This window comes from Stenella coeruleoalba, assembly GCF_951394435.1.
Source record: "Stenella coeruleoalba genome assembly, chromosome: 11".
Lineage (NCBI taxonomy): Eukaryota > Metazoa > Chordata > Mammalia > Artiodactyla > Delphinidae > Stenella > Stenella coeruleoalba.
This window is the reverse complement of record NC_137157.1, coordinates 46,440,063-46,458,830: the sequence shown is the minus strand read 5'-3', so window position 1 is coordinate 46,458,830 and position 18,768 is coordinate 46,440,063. Positions and strand designations below refer to the sequence as shown.

Here is an 18,768-nt window from a genome sequence, read left to right as displayed (position 1 = left end):
CGCCTCATAGGCACGCTCCCCGTGCCGTGCCCAGTCTGATAATTGCTCCGTGTCCTGCTCTGTTATCTTGAGTACAGCTTAATCCTGGCTTGAATTTGGTCCCTCATGCAGAACACTTCCCAGAACTCTTCCCCTGTCCACCCAGCCTGCTGTGTGTTTTGGCACTGCAAACTCGTTTTGATGTTGGCTGGAGGAAAGCATAATTAGGAAGGAAAATATTATAGAGATTGGATACCATTTACAGTGAACTTTAAGGAGTGGTACTGTGGGGCTTCTTTATGTCCTGGACTCAATCTCAATTTATTAAACTTTTATTGTTTAATAAAATTTGCTCAAAAATGAATGGATCTTAGAAATATTATCCTGTTGGCAGTAATTAAAAGGAAGGTTGCCTTTAGGAAGAGTATATATGCTCTAAATGACAGTTCTGTGAGATGGGTTGTTATCTTAGACCACCAGGGGGAGCACAGCCCATCTCCATGGACATCAATAATTGAAACCCACCTGGCTGGAGCACACGAGGCTGAATTCTGGGGTATTACTTTTTTTCAGCTACTGCCTTATATTCAGGTAGGAAAACACTGTCTTCAGGGCAGCCTACTTAAATTTAAAGTCTCTCTACAGTTAACCTATTTATCTCCAATTAGGATGTGTGAGGAAACTTGGAATGCAGCACTGACCCTTGAAATTATTGATTTAATTATGCATAACCAGCTCTAGTACAATTAAATAAAATGTAAAAATACACAGTGAGAACGAAATACTGTTTAGCTCCAACATTTGTCATGGCAGGTTTAAAACTTCCCACTGCCCACAAATGGGTTAAAATAGTCAAAATAGTCTGGGATGCATAAGAAACTCCAGTGCAGCACCTTAAACAATTTTGAAAAATATAAGACATGTAGAATATATTAATGTCATTCCAGACACAGACATTTGTTTTGGAGAAATAACACACAAGACCTCAGTGGCAAATACACATATGGACATGTGTGTCCCCAGATACAGCACTCCTGCAGATGATTTGATAAATGCTGATGTAATAAGCTCTAAAGATCATACCGGGTGGTTGTATGGAATGTTATTATAAGAATTACCTAGTATTTGCCTGATCCATAAGGATTGGGTAACACTGAATAATTTAGTGGACTAGATAATGAAACATATTATTGAAAATTCAGTAGAGAAAGGAGGAATGCTCTTCATGATCATTTTTTCCCCTCTTTTAAGCTTTTGAATATTTTTGTGAATTGGTGGGTGGTTTGGGAGTGTATGATTGGTGCAGGTATTGAGCCAGGAAATGGAGAAGGCAGATGAAGCATATAGCTGCTTAATGGCAGAACAAGGGAGCTGAACGGGACTGAATAAGTAGCAAAGACTGAATGAGTCAATACATGCCATGCACTTCCAACAGTGCCTGGCACATAGTACGGGCTCAAGAAATGATGGTTACTGTTATTACTGATGTAGTTGCTATTAATATTACTCACCCATTTAATAATTAAACCCAGCAGATAATAGGCTTTATTGCGGAAAGAACCTTTGAGCAGTTTTCTGTTACATCTCCCTGCATCCAGCAGAGAGAAAGTGAAATGACATAAAAATTCAGTTTTCTTCTTTTAAAAACTTGTCACAAAAGGAGCTCCCACAGTGACTTTTGGGAAAGTAATCCTGTGTCTTACAGCAGAGTTAATTCGTGATCACTTACCGTCAGCCTCTCTCACCACCACTGTGAAGTATTTCACAGCTCCATTGGTGTCGCTGAACCAGCTGCAGTTGAAAGTAAAGTTGATGGAAGATTTGCTAATTAGCACATCCTTTTTATTCACCCGAATATGTGGAGGTGGAGGAGGAGGGCCTGGAAGAAGGGTGGGGAGGGAACCAAGAAGGGTCACAACTATGCTTTTACGTATAAACTATCAGTGAAATGAAGATCTCTACTCACCTACATCAGACTGTGTGCGTGTGTGTGTAATGCTTGGAATCAAGAAAACCTCCTCCTCTCCTGAAGGGAAGCAGGCAGAGGAAGTGATTTGCCAGTAGCACATTAAACATAATGAAAGAGGCAGCTCCTCAGCAGGATTTCCTGGAGTTGTAGCATCAAACTGCTTAAAAGCTCCATTATGGCTCTAACTGTGTCAGGCAAAGAGATGTATTTAAATACTAACTCATTCAGGTTCTTTAAGATCATTTAACTTGTTTGCTGCCAGGATGCGTTACACAGAGAAGTGTTTCTACTTCCCAGAGCCTTTCAGATCCTCTTCAAGTGACAACAAGACACACTAATGTGGGTGAGCCATATGCACGTGAACAGGGGTGGTGGATACCACGGAGAAAGGCACACGCCCTGTGCCCGCCTCCGGGGACACTTACGGTCTATCATGGTGATGGTGCTGTCTTCGACCACCTCACTGCTCATGCCGGCTGACTGCACCTTGATGGACACCAGGTATCTCTTATGGGGCACTAGCATCATGATGTTAAGCAGAGATTTTTCTTTCTCCAACTTTCTGGAGAACTCAACTTCTTGAGTGTCCATTTTCCGGCACTCAATGCTGTACCCATCAAAGTCAGAATCGGGAGGGATCCAAGAACAGGCAATGGCCGTGGAGTTCTGAGGACGGCAATGCAGATTCTGTATCTTGTCTGGCTCTAAAAGAGACAGGAAGAGACACTTTTCACAACTCTGTGAGACATCCTTTTAGCTCCTTTGGCTCCAAGTAGCTCAGAGACCTAAACAAATAATTCTCAATCTTCATGTGAATTGTCTTTCATAGATGTCCAAGGGGATTTCTGCCTAGGAGACTCCACTTTGAGAAACACTAAACATTAAAATTCTGTCCCTTTAGAAAAATCACCGGGTACCATTGTGACTGGAAACACGTGGGCACTGAAATCAAGTGGCAGAAGTCAGATAGAAGGTGGGGCAGAGTAGCCGAGAGGTGCAGCTTGATCTGCCTGAATTCAAATTCTATTTGCCAGCGACCACTCGTGGGCAGGTGATTTAACATATCTGTGCCCTATCTGTAAAGTGGGGAAATGAAGAATACCTACTTCCTATGGTTACTGTAACGACTCAATGAGCTGAAACATGCACAGCCACCCAGCACAGTGGCTGGCGCGCTAACTGCTCAATAAATGTTAGTTCTTAAAATGAGGAAAGAAATGGCATTGCTGACGTTTTTACCTTCTGCATCTGGCTTCTGTCCCTGTCTTCCATTTTTCGCCTGCCCCTCCCTGCTCACACGCCATGCTCCAGGGACTGAACTGCTGTGATTCCCCACATATGCCAGACTCTTCCATCCCCCTGTTTCATCCCCCTGTGCTTATGGTCGTTCACTTTCCTCTGCCTGACAGAGTGCCTGACTCAGTAGGGACTTGAATGGCAGCTGATTTGTTCCTGTGAGTGACACAACCATGAGTCTGAAAGAAAAGCAGTCACGTGACCGTGCAAGTTAACAACCAAACCATGTAGGTTACCCCGTTATATATGCTCTTCTGGGAACTATGTGTAGACCTACTTGGCCCTCCCAGCGGCAGCACCTGTTGCTCTGGTTTGGAGCACGACCCCCCTTCCCCTGACACGTGCTTTGTTACAGGAGTCACTGTCCTCACCAAACACTCGGCATCTGCGTGCTACTGAGCGAATTCCTGTCTCATATCAAGGTCTATAAATGTAAGCTAAGTCACAGCAGGTTAGATGAGGATGATTTAGGAAAAAAAATCAAGCCGAGGATTTTTCAGGATAGAGGAAGAATTGGCCTTTGAGGCAGACAATAATTGTGTCTTTTCAAACATTAATTGCGTGTTAATCTTTTGAGCTCCCTTCAAACCAAGTCACAGCTGAGACCCAAAGACACCTCCTCTTTCAGCTTTGGAGAAATTCTTTGAAAACATCCTGCCTAATCCATAATTCTGATAATTTACACAAAGTATAATATGGAAATTTGCTTTGATCTCTTCCCTCAGTTCCTTGTCTCTCCTCCTTTTCACCTCTAAATCCTGCCTGTTTTCCAAGACTCAGGTTACATCTCCATTCACTAAGAAACAAGTACCTACTGTGTGCGATGTGCCCTTCTAGAGACTGTCAACAGTACAGAAGTGAATAAGATATTAGCTGTAACCTCTAGGAAGGGAGATGAGTCCAAACCAGTCATAATACAAGGTAGAAAAGAGAATGTACCAGAAGAAATGGGGAAGAGGATGCTGTGTGAAGTGACAGACAACTTTCTGCTTCCGGCGTTAGCGGTGGGCAGGAGTTAGCAAAGCCTTTCTCGCAGAGATGACACCTCGCCTAGATATTGGGAGAGGGGCATTTTAGGCAGAGAAAACCACGAACCTGGGCACCAAGGGTGGTGCTGGGAGGAGTGGGAAGGTGGCTGGTGGAGCAGTGCAAGCTGTTCAGCATGGCTGGAGTGTGTTTGTGAGAAATGGGGCACTGGAATGATTTTACATGAGAATTCTCAACTTCTGTTTTGTTTAATCCTCTGGTCTTCTGTTACCCACAGCCAAACCCAATCTGAACTAATGCAACCCTCACAGTTCATTCCGCCATTCCCCGTAAAACTCAGCATCGAGCCCCTCTTGGCGCCGGCTGCTTTCCTCTTGGGCACGCCCCATTTGGTAAATGCTTCTCTTAAATTCTAGCATCCAGGACCGAATACAATATTCCAGATGCGATCTGACCAGCCCAACCTCAACTGAGCTCTCGGATTCTAACACCTGTGATTCAATCACACAGCCCACAATATGCCACTGCAAACCCCTCTTGATCTGGCTATAAACTAAAACTCTTCGTTCTTTTTCACATATTTCTCTTGACACACACCTATCTGATCCCAAACTGCTCTTTGGATACAATATCCAAAGAGTTATAATTTTTGTAGCATGAATGTTTGTTGAATTAACAAAACAGCTACTGGCTTAAATTTCTAATTTTCAACTTCGTATTTTATCAATAACCAATAACTATTTGATCTGATCTCAGAAACTACATTTACTGGGTATTATTGAAAAATAAATATTTGGATTGAGGTTCCTATACCAAAAACTTCTGTTTCTTTGAGGTCTGTGGTATTTATCTCAAAATGCCTTGTGTGGGGGCTTCCCTGGTGGCGCGGTGGTTGAGAGTCCACCTGCCAATGCGGGGGACGCGGGTTCGTGCCCCCGGGAGGGTCCCACATGCCGTGGAGCGGCTGGGCCCGTGAGCCATGGCCACTGAGCTTGTGCGTCCGGAGCCTGTGCTCCGCAATGGGAGAGGCCACAACAGTGAGAGGCCTGCGTACTGCAAAAAAAAAAAAAAAAAAAAAAAAAAAAAAAAAAAAAAACCCTTGGGGAAGAAACTGATATGTACTTTATTGTTGAAGTATTTTCATCTTTAGAATTTACAGCAGTATGTCCTAACCAGTCCCTCTGTTTCTAGTTTGCCCCTTTCGATCTGTTCTCTGTTCCACCCCCATAGTGACTTTCTAAAATGCAAATTTGATTATATCTCGGCTGAAAATCCTTCAGTGGCTCCAATGGACTGAGGTTCAAAATCATCACCATGGCTCACAAGACATTGTATGACCTGTTTCTCCTAATCCTTACCTATTATCCTCTGGCCAACTAAACTCCTTTCTATTCTGCCTCCTGCCTGGTTTTGGAATCTTTTATTCTCTCTACCTGGAACATTCTTTACTTCTTTCTTCATCTCCACCCAGTGAGTCTTACTCTTTCCTTGGGTGTTTTTTTTTTTTTGCGGTACGTGGGCCTCTCACAGTCGTGGCCTCTCCCATTGCGGAGCACAGGCTCCGGACGCACAGGCCCAGTGGCCATGGCTCACGGGCCCAGCCACTCAGCGGCATGTGGGATCTTCCCGGACCGGGGCACGAACCCGTGTCCCCTGCATCGGCAGGCGGACTCTCAACCACTGTGCCACCAGGGAAGCCCTTTCCTTGGGTTTTGATTTGGATGTTTCTTCTTCTAGGAAGCTCCCTTTTATTGGGTCAGATGCCTTTACCCTGTGTTTCTCTAGTGCCAAATACTTCCTTCATCACACCCAAAATGTCTTGTTAATGATAGTACCTCCCACTCAACTGTAAGCTCCATGAGGGCAGAGATTATTTCTTGTTGTTAAAGTTGAATAAATGAACAAATCTATATAGAACTTCTGTCTGAATTCAAATCTAACCTATTTCAGGTAAAAATGTGGATTTAAACCAAGCCCCATTGGAATAAGATGTTGCAACACATACTTCCTCCCCACTTCATCTGAGAATCAAGACATGTCATACTTGTCCTCACAGATCCAAAAATTGGTTTGCTGTAGGTTTTCCAGGAATCACCACTGACAGTCTTGACACTGAACTGATAAGATCTCCCTGGACGAAGGCCATACACGATGCGTCCTTCTGATTTTCTGTTGCTGTAGGGGTTGAAGACTGTGACGGCATCTCTGGGGAACCACTGCAGCTCAAAGTCATCATAGTCTGTCCAGTCCGGTGGCCCTTTCCAGGTGATGGCCAACGATGTGTTCGCAACATCAGCAAATGACATAAGACTGGGAGGACTTGGGGCTGTATGTGTGAGCAAGTAAAAAATCATGCAATCACTTCTATGCCATAACATATATAAATAAGATAGCTGAGCGACATCAGACATACGTTTAACGTACTTCATAGGAAGAGGTAATATGATAACATAAGAACAAGAGCTTCCATTGACAGTGTTTACTACGTGTGAGACACTGTCCTCAAGTGTTTTATGTACATTTTCTTTAATTTTTATAACCAGAGAGTTTTTACCAGGGTGCTGTGGAGCATGAGCTTGCCCTGAATGGATTACAAGTATGAGAAGATATTTATTCCATCAGATTTGGGGATGTGAAGGCTAGAGTCCACAGACAGTTATATCCAATTGCAGAGAGCCTTGTTCATTGACCCCAGGGTGGTACACAGATACCAATGTTATCTGTGTGTGCCCAAGAAATAAGAAAATTTAGAAAGCACTGATCATAGTAACACAATGATGATGTATATGACTATCCCCATTTTACAGATAAGAAAGCTGAGGCTTAGAGATGCTCGGTGACTTGCCCAGCTTCACACAGGTAAGTGGTAGAGCTAAGCCAAGGACCTAGATCTTTTCACCCAAAGTCTGTCTCCTTCACCCATTCTATCACAGAGCCTTCTCAAGTTCAGGGGCTAGCACATGGTACATCATTACCGATTTTATTTCTTATTAATAAAACCGTAATTAAAACATGCCTGCGGAAGCTACTTCCCACCAACACTTGGCCATTGGCCACTGGGCTTCTTACCTGTTCTGCTCTCCCCCGTGACCTTGTTGCTGAGATCTCCACTATGAGTTATCACACACAGCGTGTATTTCCTTCCGGGAACGAGGCCATGGAAACGCCACTCCGTCAGGTCCTTGTCTTTCCAGTTTTCCTTCTTTGTGCCATTGGGGTTATAGAGAATCAGTTCATAAAAGTCGAAGTCCCCAGAGGCTGGACTCCAGCTGAACCAGAGACTGTCTGTCATGTTTCGATTGGATCCCTTGAGGTTACTCACAGAGGCTGGGACTTAAGAGAAGGACAACCTTTACTAAAAACAAGACAGATAGAAACAAAGGCATTTTGGCCCACAGGTGAAAACATGAGCTGTGTTGGGTGTACAGGTGAGTAGCGCTTATTGTAGAGTCAGATCTTGCTTCTACTTCAGGTCACTTGAGTTTAGGGGCATGTGGTCTAGAGACCTGGCACAAATTAAAATAAAACAAAGCACAAGAGGTGGTGACTTCTGTATGCTCGCTACATGTCTTCTGGTAAACATATAAAGTGAAATCTTCAGAAATGACTAAGACTGGTCAAATAGTTCATAACTTAGGATATAAAAAGCCCTGAAAGTTGTTCATAAAATGTTCCTGCCCCTTCCAGTCTGGCCCATCTCACTTGGGCCACCATCCCATAACATCCCTCTCTGGGCCTCTTTACTTCCTCTCCATCCTCTCTTAGGTTCTCAGTTCTCTCTCTCAGCCCTTTCTTCCCCCAAAATCTATACTGATGGAACCTCACTTGGGAAGTGAAGTGTTAACAGTCATTTCTACCATAGTATAAATTAGTCAGGCTGGCACTTGTCCCGTGGGTATGTAAGCTTCATGATTCTTTGGAGAGTGAAGACTGTTGCCCCTTGTTGGAGGAATTTTAAACATTAATGAGCAGATAAGGGAAGACGTGCCTAGGGCAGATGGCCCTGAAGATGGTAACATCTAGGAAATTCCACTCATGGCTTATCCACTGCTCTTTTTCATTCCCTCAGAAGACAAGCTGAGAACTCCTGCTGAGTGACTAAAATGAGCTCTTCCCATGGCTCCTCTCACCTTCGGGTCTCAGCTGAAAAGCCTTCTCTGTCTAAAGGGGTCTCTAAGTCTTGTCCTGCCGAGTCACGCTGTGTCATAACATAATGTTTATTTCCTTCAGAGGATTTAAGGCGTTCCAAAATCATCACCCTTTAAAATCTGCAGTCCCGTCCCCTCCTCCTCTCTGCTAGTGTAGAGCCCTGTGAGGTCAGGGGCCCTGTGAGTCTTGTTTACTCTCCTAGTGCAACAGTGAGCCCAGTGCCTGGCACACAAGAGCACTCAAAAACAACTGTCAATTAAGAATAAAAATTGGGGACTTCCCTAGTGGTCCAGTGGCTAAGGCTCAGCGCTCCCAATGCAGGGGGCCGGGGTTCCATCCCTGCTCAGGGGACTAGATCCCACATGCATGCTTCAACTCAAGAGATCACATGCCGCAACTAAGACCCGGCGCAGTCAAATAAATAAATAAATATTTTCAAAAAGAATAAAAATTGAATAGAAAAAATGAGATAATGGACTCAAATTATGGAGAAAGAGTAGATTCAGTTTCTTATTTGCAAAACCCAGAGATGTTTCTCTCTCTCATTTTCCTGGAACTCTTGTGTTCACTTCATCTAGTGCTGTGTTTCTGATTCACAGCAGTCTTTGCTTGTTGGCCCCATTTGTAGCTGCCCTTCTTTGGACCTGCTCTCCACTCCATCTATTTCCTGTAGAAAGCTGAAAGGCACAGCTTGAATTGAGCCCTGATGGGTTATAACCCTCGCGTAGCAGTTTGCTGGCAAGTAGAGGAGCCAGATTCATTTTTCTCACTAAACTCTATGAGGTAAGCACGTGTAGGAAACAAAGCAAAAACCAGTGCAAAAACTATTCTGATATATAATCAAAGGTCTGATTTAGGGTCAGAAATTTCATATAAAGGTCACAAATTTCATACAAAGCTACACCCTGGGTAGAACAGGAAACTAAGGACAAATCAAGGAAAAGCCAGTGAGTACTGTGACAATTTCCCTGCTATTCATTACAGCTTGGGTTCAGGTCTTACCTGTTCTACCGAATATGGAAGACTCATTAGACAGCTCCCCACTGTGAGTTACAATCACCATTTTGTACATTCGACCTTGTAGCAAGTTCTGGAAAGAGAAGCTCTGGACTTGCGGGCCAACTTGAGCTCGCTCCTGAAGAGTTCGATCTGGGTTGTACAGAAAGATGTTGTACCATTTGAGCTCCCCCTCTGAGGGGGTCCAGCTGAAGGACAGGTGTCTGGTGGCGTTCTCTGTGATCCTCAGGTTGGTGACAGCTGCTGGGACTAGAAAGGTTGAGGAGAAAGAGAATGAGACTGAGTTTTGGTACAGCCCACCCTGACCCAGCCCGGGGTTGGTGCCTAGATGGCCACACTCCCATCAAGCAGCTCAAAACACACCATCCCTGCCTTTAAGAATATTGACTACATGGAGACCCCAGAGCAAAGAAATCCGAATAATGTGAATTAGCGAGGCTGAAGCCGTTAATGTTAAAAAGCAAAACCACAAGAGAACAACAACAACAAAAAACCCCACTAATGGAAAACTATCTTTAAAGACATTTTTTGCATGTAAAATAAATGTTAGTCTGACCTGTGTGACTAAATGTTTTTCCAGTACTAGGAACTAGATCAGAGACCAGCAATCTATCTCTGAGTGCCCTCTGAGAGCTAAGAAATGACCATTGGAGGGAAGGGCAGTGGGAAGGAGAGACTAGGTATGAAAGAAAGGGAAAATCAGGCAGAAAAAGAAAACTAGATTCAGAGACATGGGAAAGAGAAGGAAGAGGAAAAGCCAAAACCATTTTTTAGAAAAGGTTTACATTAGGATTTTGGAACCTTTTTGGCCTTCCGTGCTACCTGCTGGCAAGGTGAAATGACCTGCTTCCAAACTGTTGGCACAGATGCTGTCTGATACCATGGAAGTCTTAAGATGCCAGTGGAAATAGAACAGGACATCTGTCTCCTCTCTCCTGGGTTCTCTTCTCCAAACACTTTCTCAGGCTCTTTTGCTTTTCCCCTCTCCTTACGCCAGATCCTTAAAAGTTGGTATTTCCCATGGTTTCAGCCTTTGTCTCCTTCATATTCTATAACATTAGCGAAACAGTCAGTCTCATTCACTTTATGGCTCGCTATGGCCTGCATGTTTGTGTCTCCACCCCTACCCTCCTGGAAATTCATGTTGAAGCCTAAAGGCCAAAATGATGGTTTCAGGGGGTAGCGAATGGAAGATGATTAGGCCATGAGGGTGGAGACCTCATGAGTGGGATCAGTGCCTTATAAAAGAGACCCCAGAGGGCTCTCTCATCCTTCCCACCATGTGAGGACACGGTGAGAAGATGCTCCCTGTGATCCAGAAAATGGGCCCTCACCAGACACCAAATCTGCTGGAGCCTTGACCTTGAACTTCCAGCCTCCAGAACTTCCAGCCTCCAGAAATCATGTCTGTTGTTTAAGCCACCCAGTTTACGGTATTCTCGTTATAGCATGCTGAACAGACTAAAACATGGATTTAACTAGAATTTTTGTCCAAATCTTTATCTCCAGCTCACTTTTCTGAGCTCAGGACCCCTATTATCAATAACCTATTGATCACCTCTCTCTGCAAGACATTCAGACATCACAAACTCAGTTCAGAACTGAGCCCTGTATCTTTTTCCTTGACACTCTCTCCTCCTGCTTCTCTTATCTCAGTTAATAGAATCATCTTCTGCCAGGTAGAAACTGTAGAATCTTCTTCTGTTCCTCCTTTTATACTCTACCCAGCCACCAAATGCCATCTTATCTAATGCAGGACTATTTCTTGACTATATCTACTATTCTTCATCAGGGCCCCTGCATTAGTTCTGCTTTGGACCCTTATCGTTTCTATGACTGCCATCATCTTAGGACCCCAGTTACCTCTCTGACCACCTCCCCTCACTTTGCCGTCACTCACTGTGCTCTACCAATAGTGGCCTCATTGCTGCTTCTCCAACGCCCCCAGCTCAGGTTCTTCGCCTTGCTGTTTGCTCTGCTTCGGGACGCTCTTCCCCAGATATCTACACGGTCCTCTTTCTGACTTCTTTCAGACCTTTACTCAAATGTCACCTTCTCAACAAAACCTTTCAGGACTGTACTATCTAAAATTGTTAGCGTCTAGCACTTGCTAACCCACTTCCTGCTTTAATTTTCTCCTCAGTATTTATTCCCATTTAACGTACTACATTTTTTACTTCTTTATTTTCTTCATTGCCTTTCTCCCCTACTAGAATATAGGCTTCATGACTATGAGGCTGTTTTATTCATTTCTGTGTATCCAGGATTTAGGACAGTGCCTGGCACACACCAGGTGATCAATAACAAGTTCATTTATGAGACTGTCTCCCCACCTTTGGTCTCTTCTCCATTCAATCTATCCCCCATCGCCATCTGATTTACCTTTTTTTTTTAATATTTATTTATTTTTTTAGAAGCATCCATTTTATTTATTAGCAACAACAATTATTATTTACATGCTTAGACTAGTTTATTTAGAATAATTCTGAAGTTGTGGGCCATTTTTTTTTTTAAGAAGATGTTGGGAATAGGAGTTTATTAATTAATTTATTTATTTTTGCTGTGTTGGGTCTTCGTTTCTGTGCGAGGGCTTTCTCTAGTTGTGGCAAGCGGGGGCCACTCTTCATCGCAGTGCACGGGCCTCTCACTATCGCGGCCTCTCTTGTTGCGGAGCACAGGCTCCAGATGCGCAGGCTCAGTAGTTGTGGCTCACGGGCTTAGTTGCTCCGCGGCATGTGGGATCCTCCCAGACCAGGGCTTGAACCCGTGTCCCCTGCATTAGCAGGCAGATTCTCAACCACTGCGCCACCAGGGAAGCCCCTACCTTTTTTTTTAAAAGTACAAATTTTTATTACAGAACGTTCACTCTCTGGCTGAAAAATTTTTATTGTCTCCTTTTATTTATTTTATAAGATGAAAAATAAATTCCTGAGGAAGGCACGCCAGGCACTATCTAATCTGGCCTGAACCTGCCTTTCCAGCCTCACGTCTCCACCATGTAACACACACTTCGGCCACCGCAAAATCTCCCCGCTCCTTCTCACACCTCCCTGTCTTGGCACATGGTCGTCTGTCTGCACTGGGTGTCCTTCTAGCTTTTCTCCACGTGGAGAATTGCTTCATCCTTCATGACAGTACTGAAAGGTCACTTTCAAGAAGACTTCCCAATTCCACCTGACTCCATGCTCCCCTTGATGCTGGACATCCCTCTCTCACAAACAACCCTTATCACAATGTGTTGACATTATTTGTCCATGTGTCTGTCTCCCCCAATTGTCAGTCACTTCTTCCAGGGCGAGAAGCATGCCTAACTTAGCTTTATGTCCCTATCGACATCAAACCCCTTTCAGACCTGGGTGCTTAATAAATAAATAATCAGTTAGACCAGTGGTGCTGTCTGAATAATGGCCCCCAAAGATGCCCATGTCCTAATCCCCGGAACCTGTGAATATGTTACCTTATGTGACAAAAGGGACTTTGCAGATGTGGTTAAGTTCAGGATCTTGAGATTATCCTGGATTGTCTGAATGGTGACCAGTGTGATCACAAGAGTCCTTAAAAGATGGAAGAGGGAGGCAAGAGAGCAGAGAAGGCGATATGGTGACAGACACAGCGGTTGGAGTGAGGCCACTGCTGCAAGGAATGTGAGTGGCCTCTAGAAGCTGAAAAGGGTGAGGAATGGCTTCTCCCCACGAGGTCTCTAGAAGAAACACAGTCCTTTTGCGACCTGACGCCTTGATTTTAGCCCCATAAAACCTATTTTCAGATTCTGATCTCCAGAACTATAAGATAATAAATCCGTGTTGTTTGAAGCTGCAAAGTTTGTGGCAATTTATTACAGCAGAAATAAGAAATGAATAGAGCCAGTTTTGATGCAAAATCTGAATTGGAGTGTGGTGGGCTGAAAGCTGTGTGAATAGGCCGACTGGCGGAAGTGGCAAATCACGGTGAATGTCCCTGCTGTGTCAAGAAATATATATCATCTCCCAGTGTTGCTTCATCCCTTTGGCCCTACAGTTCTTAAGGAATAGCAAGACAGGGAGGTGTTGTACGAAACAACAAGCTGTGCGAATTACCTGTCCGGCCTTCAGTCTGGGCTTCCTTGCTAAAGAGGCCTCCACTGACGGTTAGGATCTGTATCTTGTATTTCTTTCCTGGGGTTAGGTCTTCAAATTTGTGCTGCTTAGTCGTGGCTGCCTCTGATGTGTTACTTAGGAGGATCCCATTTTCACTTAGAAGCAGGATATCATATCTTTCTGCCACACCAACAGCTTTCTGCCAACTTACTATTAAGGAGTGACTGCTGTATGCATTGTCTGCAGTTATTCCCTGGACGGATGCTGGGACTGCAAAGAAAAGAGAGGCCAGTTCCATCACTTAGGGTTAAGTAACCAATTGAGAAAAACTTCCCTAAATCAACTGCAGATGGAAGATGATGCCTCATGGTTGCATCATTGACACTTTCCATGTGCCCTTAGGAGAAAGTATTTCTTGGCCTGAATTATCTGTATAACTGCTTAGATTCTCTTTTTTTTTCTTTCTCTGATTTAGACGGATCTTGAAGTCAAACAAGTAGAAAAACTAGTGGAAGTGACACTGATAAATATGCAGAGTGATGCATATCGATGTATCTAGAAAGTGGAAGAATGCTGAACAAATTTACATTCAATGAATACAGTTTGGATGACTGAATGGTGTTGCTTGTTTAGACTTTCATTCCCAAGATTAACTCAGGTCAAAGCTTTAAGCCTTGACCTAAGCAGTAGCATGTAACAGTGTTTGTGCTACAGCTCCTGATGTGAGAGGCCAGATAGTATTATTTGTTAATAATATTTTATGTCCTAAACTTATAGTTTTTCTCATTCTACATAATATCCTTAAGAGATCTCATCCACTCCCATGGTTTGAATTGTTAGCCATGTGGTGATGACTCCCAAATTTAAACTCTCAGTTCAGATCTCTCATCTATTTTTGCAAATGACATCCCTCTCTGGATGTTCCACAGACACCGCCCCCCCAACCCTCAAGATGCCCAGACTGAACTGCTCATCTCCCTCCCACCACCTCCTCATTGCCCTTTGTTGGTCCAAGTCTTGGTCCAAGTCTTGATCCAAGCCAGAAACTTGTCACACTCACCTTTCTACAGAATCAGACACGAGTCTTGTCATTCCTGTCTCCTAAATCTTACATCTCTTGGGTCTTTTCACTTCTCTCCTTCTCTTCCTCACTAGCCTAGGACACTATCATCTCTCACCCACAGTACTGCAAGTCTCTTGTTTCCTCACTTCCCACTGTTTCTAACTGTACACAGTGTCTGGCAGATTCTCATAGCATGCCATGCTGATGGCCCTTTAATCGCTATCCACAATTCTAAACCCTTTAACAAGGCATACAAGGCCCTTCGAAATTAGGTCCATCTACCTACTTGGCCACATGGCTCACATCGTTATTCTAGCATAAGTAGTGTATAGCTCCGCAAATGTGCCATGCTTTCTCTTCTGTCCAGGCCTTTGCTGTTCTGCTGGAACCAGATCAACACATACTTCACCAGGATAATTTCTTAGTATCTTTTAAAATGTTACCTCCTCCTGGAAGCCTTCCCTGACTCTTTTTGTTTGCTCCTGTAGTATCCTGACATTACTTTTATTTTAGCACTTATCATGCTATACTTTAGTTGCCTTTTACCTGACTCCACTATATCGTAAGCTTCTTTGGTCAGGGGCTCTATCTTGCTGCTGAATTCCCATTTTCTAACATAGTGCTTGACATATAGTTGAAGATATACGTATATGAAACAGACACAGAGAAGGGCACAGTACAGAGGCCCATGCCCCACAACTAAATAAGTGGTCATGAGAACGGAAGACATCTAGTACATATTGTATCACAGTAGAGAGAGCATGACGCTTGGAGCCAGACAGACCTAGATTTGAATTATAGCTCTAGGTCTTATTACATGTATCCTTGATAATGTTTTATAAACTTTCTAAGCCTTACTTTCCTCATCTATAAATTGAAGATAATGATCTCTACCTTGTAGTATGGTTAAAGATCATTTTAAATGCCTGGCATTTATAGTGGTGCTGATAGCTTATGTTTGTTTTGAAAGTACTATGTGAATAGTGATATTAATATAAATAAATAGATACATTATTAATTCATCACAAATGAAGTAGATGGCATAGGTGTGTTTTTCTTTAAAGAATTTTGAGACAGGGGTAAAACTTTGAAACACGCAGAGTTAGAGAATCAACTACTATATCCCTTAGCAAGTATAAAAATCTATTCACATGATTTCGTTTCTAATTACCTTTCATTTGTTTTTGAATCACTCTATTCAGAAACAAAAATGCAAAGAAAAAAAATATGAGAAAGGCTCTTGAAACCACATTGAATTGTACGAACTTAGTGGTTTTGAATTTGGGTATTTTCCATTTGTGAGTGGCCAAGCCCATCCATCGTCCCTTTATGGAGAACTATTTGGCCCTTCTCCAGGGGGACGCTTACCTGTACGCCCGAGCGCATCTACCTGGTTCTTCTGGGACCCGCTGACCGAGGTGATCACGATCCGGTACTGCTCCCCAGCCTCCAGCCTGTGGAACGTGTGCTCAGAGACAAGCTTGGGGACGGTCTGAGACTCAACCTTTTGATTCTGCCTGAACGCTGACACCGTGTAGGAATCCACGTCCCCTCCACCTGGAGTCCAGTTCACCGTCAGGCTATCTGTCGCCCCGTTGGGAGAAACGTGAATATTTTTGACAACACTAGGAACTAAAAAAGAGAATAAATTTAAAAACCATCACTTAGAGAATGAACTGTGGAAATTTTCAACTAAAAGTTTCGTGCTTCCTACCTTTTGGCATCTACTGAAAAAATACATATGAAAAATATTGGTATCGATCTACCATTTTTCTCTGACTTTTCTGCTTGAGCTGAAGTTGATGGGGGAAGTTTAGAGGGACATCAAGGCCAGTGAGTGGAAATGAAGAATGCCAGTTATATAGTGGGCGCTAACTAGATTGACTTGGTCCAAATCTTGGTTTTCTTATCTACTAGTTGTGGGACTATAGGCAAACTGCTTAACCCTTGTAAGTTTCAGTTTCCTTATCCGAGAAACAGCAATGATAATAATAGCGACCAGCCCACGAAATTGTTAGGACTGAACAAAATGTACATATAAAGTACTTGGCTGTGTGTCTAGTTCACAGTAAACTCTTAATAAATGTTAACTATTATAGCAACACTCCTAATAGAGTTCCAAAGAAGGACTATCCAACCAACCAATCAGGTTATTTATATTTAATCTGTAAGCCTCACAGGCAACAGCTATTTATATCAATTCAATGTTATTTTTCAGAAAGCTTTTTTTTCTCCCCCTACATCATACTTTAGTTTTGCTAAACCAGCTCGGACAACATTATTGTCACTATCAAGATAACCTTCTCCCTTCTTGCCACCCCCCAACCCCTTAGCCCTTTAAATCCTCAACCAAAACGCCTGGCTACCCAACATGCTAAATACACCACAGTATCTAGTCAGGTTCTAGAGCCAGATTTCCAATTACCTGTGAAGCCCTCAATGAAGGCTGACTGCTGTACATCTCCACTGATCGTCAAGACAAGCATTTTATACTGACGCCCTGGTGTGAGGGAGGTGAATCGATACTCAGTTGCGGTATTGACAAGGTGAAAAGGAGGAAATACTTTCATATCGTTGAAGAGCAGTTGGATCTCATACTGGTCGACGTCCCCATCAGCTCGTGTCCATGTCACCTGAAGGTCCTCAGTGCTCCTGTTGTGCAATGTGAGATCCTTAACAGCCTCCGGGACTATGAGAAGACATTTCAGGGAAGTGACTGATCAGAGTTTACTACACAATAATTTATGAATCACATTCACAGAACTGGCAAACATCTCCCTTTCCCGAATAAACCACTTCAGCTACTTCATGCATAATTAAACAAGAAAAATTGGAAGCAACTATTACAATTGTAATTTTTTTTCTGGCATAAATCTTACATGCTAAGTATTGGTAGAATATAATTGTAAAATGAGTTTTGATCTCAATCCTAGGATAAAACAAGACATCTAGAACTTTAAATGCCACAATGCAGGAGGACAGGGAAGAAAAATGAGAAACTTGGTGTTCCTGCTACCCCACTATGCTTGCTTTCATCTGCCAATAAATATTCTGTAATTACAGGCCATGGCTTGGCTGAACGATGTTGGCTCCAACTGAGACTAACTGGGAATGTAATTTACTGATCAGTAAGCAGAGAAAATTCAAGGTTCAGATAAATTATTTACTCGATGACCTTCAAGTCCCAACCAACTACCAAATTTTGCAATCTTTCCACTTACTTGTTCTTCCATTCCCTTGTTCACTGGCTTCATATTGTCCACTTTTTGTAGTAACAGTGACACTGTACAACCGTCCAGGGACTAGCTTAACAAATATACACTCGTTTTCAGACTTGGGAATGCTTTTCGTCTGAATGAAGTTGTTTTTGTTTTTAATGGTGACTTCATAGTGATCAAAGTCTCCAGTGGCATGTACCCAGGATACCTTTAAATAGTCGCTCCTGGCTGAGTTGCTGATACTAACTCCCTGGACCTTGTCAGGCACTGCAAAAGAGAACAGAAAACAGCTAGGGATTTAATGGTTCTGAGGGAGCAATTGATCACAGATGACAACACGGGACGATAAAGGAAAGTGAGTAGATTTTTACTGTGTGCATTTAAAAGAAAAATCTTAGACCTTCAGATCACAAATTTCTGGAGGGGAAAGACTGTTATCAGTTTAATCAGTTTGGACTGATTAAATGGATCTTTTTACAGACCTGATGAATTAATTCTAATCCTGTTCTTAGCCTACACAAAGTGTCATGTACAAAACGGAGCATTAAACATAATAACTGATGATTAATATGAATGATGGCAATGATATTAACAATTCCAGCATACCTTGGTGACTCAAGATATGACACTAAGTTACCAAGAAGAGTATACACAATCCAAAAGAAAAATGGAAGATGAGGAAACACATATGGTAACTAATACATGAAAAGATGTTCAACGTCGTTGGTGATCAAGGGAAATGCAAGTCAGGGCCGTGGCACAATACCATTTTACATCCATTTGGTTGGCAAAACTAAAAACTTGATAAAACCAAGTGTGAGAGAGGATGCCCATCTACAGGAGATTGGATGAATGAAATGGTATATAAACACAGTGAAATACTATACAGCAGTCACAATTTTTCTTAACTCAAAACACAAAAATATGGATTTCGCCCTTAATATCAAAACACAAAATATGGATGAATCTTATCAAGATAATACTAAGTGAAAAATCTTAGTCCCCAAAGATTAC

General features: G+C 42.9%; 1 protein-coding gene across 4 annotated transcripts in view; it reads right to left on the bottom strand.

Annotated features, from left to right (window-relative positions):
* Positions 1-18,768, bottom strand: part of PTPRB (protein tyrosine phosphatase receptor type B) — a 114,123-nt gene that overhangs the window by 32,502 nt on the left and 62,853 nt on the right. For all 4 annotated transcript variants that reach the window (XM_079936692.1, XM_079936693.1, XM_079936694.1 and 1 more), the window contains 9 exons: positions 17,758-18,021; positions 16,962-17,225; positions 15,905-16,168; positions 13,474-13,743; positions 9,383-9,646; positions 7,301-7,564; positions 6,276-6,557; positions 2,374-2,652; positions 1,709-1,858 (listed from right to left, as the gene is read on the bottom strand). In XM_079936692.1, coding sequence (XP_079792818.1) covers positions 1,709-1,858; positions 2,374-2,652; positions 6,276-6,557; positions 7,301-7,564; positions 9,383-9,646; positions 13,474-13,743; positions 15,905-16,168; positions 16,962-17,225; positions 17,758-18,021 — 2,301 coding nt within the window. The remainder of the gene's footprint in view (positions 1-1,708; positions 1,859-2,373; positions 2,653-6,275; positions 6,558-7,300; positions 7,565-9,382; positions 9,647-13,473; positions 13,744-15,904; positions 16,169-16,961; positions 17,226-17,757; positions 18,022-18,768) is intronic.